Here is an 8,860-nt window from a genome sequence, read left to right as displayed (position 1 = left end):
TATTTTTTTGGCCATTACATTACATTAAAGGCCATTGGGCTTCATTGATTGGACAGAGTGAAGGGGAGACAGAGGGAAGGGCTCCGAGTCGGATTCGAACCCCGGGCCGCCTGCTTACGAGGACAATGCCTCCATGGTACCTGCTCTACCAGTGTGCCACCGGGAACGCCCCCAAAACGATGGCAAATTTAGCAACAAAACCGTTTTTGACTCATGATTTGCTATTTAAATGTTTTCTTCAAGATAACCTCAAACATAAACAATGAAGTTAAAATGTTGACAGCTGGATGAAAAAACACACTGAGGCTGTATCCCAAAGTCCAGGATCCTTCCTTGGTGGATCCTTCCTGGTGATCCTTCCTTGGATACTGCCTTGGGATCCTTCCTGGTGGGATCCTTCCTTGGATCCTCCTTGTGGATCCGTCCTTGTAGGATCCTTCCTTGGTTGGATCCTTCTTGGTGGATCCTTCTTGGTAGGATCCTCCTTGTTGGGATCTTCCTTGGTGGATCCTTCCTTGGTGGGATACCTCATTGGTGGGATCCTTTCTGTGGTAGGGATACTTCGGTGGGTGGGATCCTTTCTTGGTAGGATCCTTCCTTTGGGATCCTTCCTTGGTAGGATCTTTCCTTGGTGGGATCTTCCTTGGGATCTGTCCTTTGTGGATCCTTCCTGGTGGGATCCTTTCTTGGTGGGATCCTTCCTTGGTGGGATCCTTCCTTGTAGGTCCTTCCTTGGTGGATCCTTTCTTGGTGGGATCCTTCCTTGGTTGGATCCTTCCTTGGTGGGATCCTTCCTTGAAGGATCCTTCCTTGGTGGGATCCTTCTTGTGGGATCCTTCCTTGGTGGGATCATTCTTGGTGGATCCTTCCTTGGTGGGATCCTCTTGGTGGGATCCCTCCTTGGTGGGATCCCTCCTTGGTGGGATCCTTTCCTTGGTGGGATCCTTCCTTGGTAGGGATCCTTCCTGGTGGGGGATCCTTCCTTGTGGATCCTTGGTATCTTGAAGAAAACATTAAATAGCAAATCAATGAAGCAAAAATGGTTTTGTCGTTAATTTCCCATCCTTTGAAATACACAGTAGTTCTTCTCTCAGTTTGGAGTTTGAACACACCTCAGGTCCAAACCTGTAAAGTCACACAGAGGTTGAATAATGAGAGTTGAGCAGTTGATGTGGTGTTTCAGCAGGTTGATGAGGGTGTTTCAGCAGGTTGATGTGGTGTTTCAGCAGGTTGATGAGGTGTTTCAGCAGGTTGATGTGGTGTTCAGCAGTGATGTGTTCAGCAGTTGATGAGGGTTTCAGCAGGTTGATGTGGTGTTTCAGCTGGTTGATGATGTGTTTCAGCAGGTTGATGAGGTGTTCAGCAGGTTGAGTGTGTTTCAGCTGGTTGATGAGGTGTTTCAGCAGTGATGTGTTAGCTGTGATGGTGTTTCAGCTGGATGTGTGGTGTTTCAGCAGGTTGATGAGGTGTTTCAGCAGGTTGATGAGGTGTTTCAGCAGGTTGATGAGGTGTTTCAGCAGGTTGATGTGTGTTTCAGCAGGTTGATGAGTGTTTCAGCTGGTTGATGAGGTGTTTCAGCAGGTTGATGAGGTGTTTCAGCAGGTTGATGTGTGTTCAGCAGGTTGATTGTGTTTCACGTTAGGTTGCAGCTGTTGGTGTTTCAGCTGGTTGATGTGGTGTTTCAGCAGGTTGAGTGTGTTTCAGCTGGTTGATGAGTGTTTCAGCTGATGCTGCTTGTCGCTGCTCTTCATCTGTTCTGACTCTGTTTTTCTCTCTTGCCTCCACAGATCGCTGCTCTAGAAGAAGGAGGACAGCTTCCCTCTTACAGCCGCCTCAGGCAAAGTGCTGCGAAAGGTAAAGGACAGACACACAAAACACACAAACAAGTACTTTAACCAGCCTGTTCTGTGTTTTTGACTCCAAAGAACAGCAACAACAGCCTCCTAAAGTCAAACTAAATGTATGATGCTCGATCACTGTCAGGTCGGATCAAGTCAGGACTTAAAATCTCTTTATTCAAAAAATACAGCAAAGAAAACCTCACAGAGTGAAAGAAAAGGGCTACGAAACTCCTCACTCTGAGCAGAAATCTAACAAAGAAACGTCGCTATAAAGAGGAAAAACACAGAAAACTATCTACACGACTAACTAAACTAAATAGATAATCCTAATCTAAGAAACGGGAAAACTCTCAAGGGAAAAATAATTAAATAAAAACTTCTACAAACTAAAAGCGCTCCAAAAGGAGGAACAAAACCTGAGAGGAAAAATAAAAGATTCTACTAGAACACTATGAAAAACTGGATCAGGACTAAAGGGGAAAAATAATAAAGAACACAAAATCACTTCAAAAGGAGGAAAAACAAAACGGCTGACTCAAAATACTATGAAACTAAGAACTGAGCTAAACGAATAAATCACAAAGAAAAATCACTCTAGTGAGGAAACAAAAGGAGATAACTGGTAACTATGGTGACGATCAAACACACTGGACCAAGACAAGGAAACACAGACTATTGGACACATGGAGGGAAGGGAGCACCAGGTGAACACAGACTATTGGAACACATGGAGGAAGGGAGCACCAGGTGAACTATTGGAACACATGGAGGAAGGAGCACCAGGTGAACACAGACTATTGGAACACATGGAGGGAAGGGAGCACCAGGTGAACAGACTATTGAACACATGGAGGGAAGGGAGCACCAGGTGAACTATTGGAACACATGGAGGGAAGGGAGCAGCCAGGTGAACTATTGGAACACATGGAGGGAAGGGAGCACCAGGTGAACACAGACTATTGGAACACATGGAGGGAAGGGAGCACCAGGTGAACACAGACTATTGGAACACATGGAGGGAAGGGAGCACCAGGTGAACACAGACTATTGAACACATGGAGGGAAGGGAGCACCAGGTGAACACAGACTATTGGAACACATGGAGGGAGGGAGCACCAGGTGAACAGACTATTGAACACATGGAGGGAAGGAGCACCAGGTGAACTATTGAACACATGGAGGAAGGAGCACCAGGTGAACTATTGGAACACATGGAGGGAAGGGAGCACCAGGTGAATAGACTTTTGGAACACATGGAGGGAAGGGAGCACCAGGTGAATAGACTTTTGGAACACATGAGGGAAGGGAGCACCAGGTGAATAGACTATTGGAACACATGGAGGGAAGGGAGCACCAGGTGAACAGACTATTGGAACACATGGAGGGAAGGGAGCACCAGGTGAACACAGACTATGGAACACATGGAGGGAAGGGAGCACCAGGTGAACACAGACTATTGGAACACATGGAGGGAAGGGAGCACCAGGTGAACACTGACTATTGGAACACATGGAGGGAAGGAGCACCAGGTGAACACAGACTATTGGAACACATGGAGGGAAGGAGCACCAGGTGAACAGATTATTGAACACATGGAGGGAAGGGAGCACCAGGTGAACTATTGGAACACATGGAGGGAAGGGAGCACGAGGTGAACACAGACTATTGAACACATGGAGGGAAGGGAGCACCAGGTGAACACTGACTATTGAACACATGGAGGGAAGGGAGCACCAGGTGAACAGACTATTGGAACACATGGAGGGAAGGAGCACCAGGTGAACAGACTATTGGAACACATGGAGGAAGGGAGCACCAGGTGAACACAGACTATTGGAACACATGGAGGGAAGGAGCACCAGGTGAACACTGACTATTGAACACATGGAGGGAAGGGAGCACCAGGTGAACAGACTATTGGAACACATGGAGGGAAGGGAGCACCAGGTGAACTATTGGAACACATGGAGGAAGGAGCACCAGGTGAACACAGACTATTGGAACACATGGAGAGAAGGGAGCACCAGGTGAACTATTGGAACACATGGAGGGAAGGGAGCACCAGGTGAACACAGACTATTGGAACACATGGAGGGAAGGGAGCACCAGGTGAACTATTGGAACACATGGAGGAAGGGAGCACCAGGTGAACACAGACTATTGGAACACATGGAGGGAAGGGAGCACCAGGTGAACTATTGGAACACATGGAGGGAAGGGAGCACCAGGTGAACTATTGGAACACATGGAGGGAAGGGAGCACCAGGTGAACAGACTATTGGAACACATGGAGGGAAGGGAGCACCAGGTGAACACTGACTATTGAACACATGGAGGGAAGGGAGCACCAGGTGAACAGACTATTGGAACACATGGAGGGAAGGGAGCACCAGGTGAACTATTGGAACACATGGAGGGAAGGAGCACCAGGTGAACACAGACTATTGGAACACATGGAGGGAAGGGAGCACCAGGTGAACAGACTATTGGAACACATGAGGGAAGGGAGCACCAGGTGAACACAGACTATTGGAACACATGGAGGGAAGGGAGCACCAGGTGAACTATTGAACACATGGAGGGAAGGGAGCACCAGGTGAACAGACTATTGGAACACATGGAGGGAAGGGAGCACCAGGTGAACACATGGAGGGAAGGCAGCACCAGGTGAACACATGGAGGGAAGGGAGCACCAGGTGAACAGACTTTTGAGACAATCAGACAGATGACACAAGTGACGTGAAACCAGAGGAGAGTTACTATTTCAAAATAAAACAGGAAATAACTAGCCCAGAACACAGAATAAAACACCTCCTCAGTAACAGAGGAACATGGAGGAGTTACTGTTGTGTTGTTTGTTGTTTTCAGGCGTTACGAAGCTCCGATAAGAGCTCCAAACCTGTCTACGTGTCGTCGGCCACAAGATCAGCATCGACACCGCCGTACGCCTCACACACTCCTGCTGCCGCTACCGCGTCCCAGAGCCATCAGACAGGTACACACACACACACACACACACACACACACACACACACACACACACACACACACATATTTGTATTCTCATTGGAATAGTGCGTTTTTCATCAGTTTCAGTTTTAATTTCGTTGTGATTTTTTTGTTTTCAAATCCAGTTAGTTTTAATGAGTTTTTAGAGTGAGTTTGCTAGTTTTAGTTTAGTTTTTATTTGTTTGAAATCCTTTAGTTTTAGTTTAGTTTTTATTAGTTGTAGTGTTTTGTAATGGGGTATTTGTTGGGTGGGAGATTAAAAGAGGTCACAGTAAATTTTGCCTTTATTTCCTTTGTCTGATCCATCTTCATTATGTATGAAAAAAGTTGACAAAGGACATTTTCACTATTATTTTAGTTAGTTTTGTAACCACAAAATACAGTTTCAGTTAATTATCATTATCATGTAACCTTTAACCCTTAAAACAAAGGCTGAAATCTAAAAAAAAGTCTTTAAAGAAGTGAGGACCGGCCGAAATGTCCTCACTTCTCAAACATGTCCTCACACGTTAAAAACGTGTTCTGGTCCTCACTATGTAGGAAGTACAAGAACACACACACACACACACACACACACACACACACACACACACCCTGTGCAGCAGACCGTCCTGTAGAAGAGGTTTCAGGCTGTTCATCTTGTGTTTCTGCAGCCTGAGAGACTTTCAGGGAGAAATATATTCATCCTAGCTAGTGAAGCTCTGGATCTGTTTCAGAAGCATGTTTACACAGTGAAACAAGGCTAATTGTCAGGAAGCTGCAGTGAGACAGTGAACAGTTTTTAGCTGCGAGGCAGACAAACATTCTCCTCTCTGCCTCGCAGCCTGATGCCAACCTGGTTGTTAATAAAGTCTGTTTCCACTGACAGCAGCAGGAAGGAGTTTACTACAGAGAATGTGTTGAAGGAGGGAACTCCAAACCCTAAATAATCCAGTTGTATAGAAGTCTATGAGAAAATGTTTCTTCTTCTCACTTGATTTGTTGCCTTAGTAAACATTCTCCTCATGGGTTTTAACTGTTAGTTTCATCTTTTTCTGTAGATTTTAGGGTGAAAAACTAGTAAAAAAGATAAAATGATAAATCAGTTAAATCAGTTTCAGTAACAATGAAACACAGTAAATGTTTATATCAGTCGAAGCACCATTTTTTTAAATATTTTTTTTAATTTTTTAAATACATGACTCCACTGTAAAATACTCTGGCACCTTGTTTGTAGCAAAAATATACTGTAATATATATACAAGCATCATTTTTGCATTTATCTTTTGTAAAAAAAATACTTTTTCTCACTGTTAAATGTACTAAACAGCATATCTCTAACAGAAATATACTGTAATATTTAATGGTGAAATCTTTAATTTATGCAGCATTTATAAAGTATTTTCTGGTCAATTATATGGCAGAACAGCGTTTCTTTTGATGGAAAAACTTTTTATTTATACGGTAAAATATGAAATAAAATGACAATCTAATATCATTTTACTGTAATATTATAAAAAGTTGCAGCGTATTTATTACGGTAAAGTTCTGGCAACCAGCTGCTGGTTTTTACCATAAAACAACATTTTTTTGTTTTTTTACAGTGTATAATATTGTCACTTCTGGCAAAATGCCAAACTTGAGGCTTAAAAAGTGAAGTTGACGAGGCGATGTGTGATGTGTCAGACTCTTCTATAACATAATGTATGTATGTATGTATGTATGTATAATAATGTGAGTGTGATGCACTGTAAAAAATGTTTGTAGAAATGACAGTAAAACACTGTCAAATTATATCAGAAATAGGACGTGAAATTAAAAATGTAATATCACCGTAGTAGACACTTTTAATTACCGTAAATCAAAGAATAGCACAAAACTTTTACTTTTTTCTGTCATAAACTTTAGAAAACACAGTTTTGCTGTAAAAAATATTAGATTTTTCATTAAAAATGAATGGAGAAATACCATAACGTCACAAGGACATAACTACCCTAAAAATAATAGCAGACCAAAGGACCTAACAAAGGACCTAAAATGACCAAAAGAGTCACAAAACGACCAAAAAAAGAGACAGAAAACGACCTAAAGAGACACAAAACCATCAAAAAAGACACAAAATGACCAAAAGAGACACAAAACTATCTAAAAAGACACAAAATTACCAAAAAAAGACAGAAAACGACCAAAAGAGACATGAAATTATCAAAAAAAAAAACGTAAAATTATCAAATGAGACACAAAATTACCAAAAAGAGACACAATAGGGATAAAATGGCAAGTGATTTTTCAGTCTAAATGACAGATTTTGCTGATATTTACATTTAAATTTACAGTAGAAAACCCACTCACTGTATTTTTTACAGTAAAGTTCTGGCAACCACAGCTGCCGGTAGTTTACCGTAAATTAAACAGAATATTTTTTACAGTGTGATGCTCTGCTGGCTACTGATCCTGTCGGTCAGCATCAGGTCACATGTGTGACAGAACTTCTCTCTGGTGGTTCTGTGTTCTCATTGAGCCTCAGCAGGTAGAACGTCTAAACCAGGGGCGTCAAACTCAGATACACAATGGGCCAAAATGTAAAACTTGAATAAAATCGCGGGCCAACATTGAACAAATAAACCTTTTAATATACACTACCGGTCAAAAGTTTTAGAACACCCCAGTTTTTCCAGTTTTTTATTGAAATTCAAGCAGTTCAAGTCAAATGAACAGCTTGAAAGGGTCCAAAGGTAAGTGGTGAACTGCCAGAGGTAAATAAAAAAAGGTAAGCTTAACCAAAACTGGAAAATAATGTACATTTCAGAATTATACAAGTAGGCCTTTTTCAGGAAACAAGAAATGGGTTAACAACTTAACTCTATGGAGTCTTGGGCTATTTTGTCCATTTTTGAATTCTTTTCATGTCTTTGTAAGTCATTTTGTGTCTTTTTTTAGTCATTTAGTCCAATTTAAATTAAAATGTGATTTTGAATCTTTTTTTAACTTTCAAAACACTATCATGCTCGATAAAGAATTTTAAATGTTGCAAATGTGCATTAATTTCAGAGTACACTGAGACATTAAACTGCATCATTTTCAATTCAATTCTGGAAAAGTTGGTGTGTTCTAAAACTTTTGACCAGTAGTGTATACCAAACATGTTTTGCTTTAACATTAAATATGGAACCAGCAACGCTTATAAACATACAATATATAACTAAATAGTGCAGACATGCAAAATCAAATTTCAAATAAAAAACACATCAATGTCATTAATTTATTAAATAAAGATTTAATAAAAATCGTATGCCTCTTTTCTTTTTGCATCCTTCTGATTTAAATATCAAAATAAACTTTTTCAACAGGTTAATAAATTCTGCCTTTCTTTTCTCCATTTGTGGGAAGGGGTAGCTGGGAGACAGCTCTAGCTGGAGGTTGCTATGACGACTGTCACAGAGGAGCGCTTCTGGGTCATTTTGTTTCCTTTTTTTGGTCATTTTGTTTCCTTTTTTTGGTCAATTTGTGTCTTTTTTGGTCATTTTGTGTCTTTTTTGGTCAATTTGTGTCTTTTTTGTTATTTTGTGTCTTTTTTGGTCATTTTGTGTCTTTGTTTGATCACTTTGTTTCTTTTTTTGGTCATTTTGTGTCTTTTTGTGTCATTTTTTGATCACTTTGTTTCTTTTTTTAGTCATTTTGTGTCTTTTTTTTGGTCAATTTGTGTCTTTTTTTTTGGTCATTTTGTTTCCTTTTTTTGGTCATTTTGTTTCCTTTTTTGGTCAATTTGTGTCTTTTTTTTGTTATTTTGTGTCTTTCTTAGTCATTTATGTCTTTTTTTGGTCATTTTGTGTCTTTTATTGGTCAATTTGTTTCTTTTTTGGTCATTTTGTTTCCTTTTTTTGGTAATTTTGTTTGAGCGCGTTTCTGGGTCCTGTCCTGGTTGACGCGCCAAAACAGCAGCAGGGCATTGTGGGATTTGTATTATTAGCTGTAAATGCGCCGTATAATACCGGCGGGTCAGCTTCTATAGTACAATAATAAGATAATAA

The 8,860-nt window shown here is 41.1% G+C and overlaps 1 protein-coding gene across 1 annotated transcript in view; it reads left to right on the top strand.

Moving 5' to 3' along the window:
* Window positions 1–8,860, top strand: part of LOC131979927 (endonuclease V-like) — a 105,124-nt gene that overhangs the window by 21,608 nt on the left and 74,656 nt on the right. Inside the window, 4 exon segments of the mRNA XM_059344008.1 lie at window positions 1,643–1,657; window positions 1,801–1,854; window positions 4,710–4,749; window positions 4,752–4,833. Of these exon segments, the coding sequence (XP_059199991.1) occupies window positions 1,643–1,657; window positions 1,801–1,854; window positions 4,710–4,749; window positions 4,752–4,833 (191 nt within the window).

Source organism: Centropristis striata, chromosome 1 (assembly GCF_030273125.1).
Source record: "Centropristis striata isolate RG_2023a ecotype Rhode Island chromosome 1, C.striata_1.0, whole genome shotgun sequence".
Lineage (NCBI taxonomy): Eukaryota > Metazoa > Chordata > Actinopteri > Perciformes > Serranidae > Centropristis > Centropristis striata.
The sequence above is the reverse complement of the archived record's forward strand: the minus strand, read 5'-3'. Positions and strand labels throughout refer to the sequence as shown.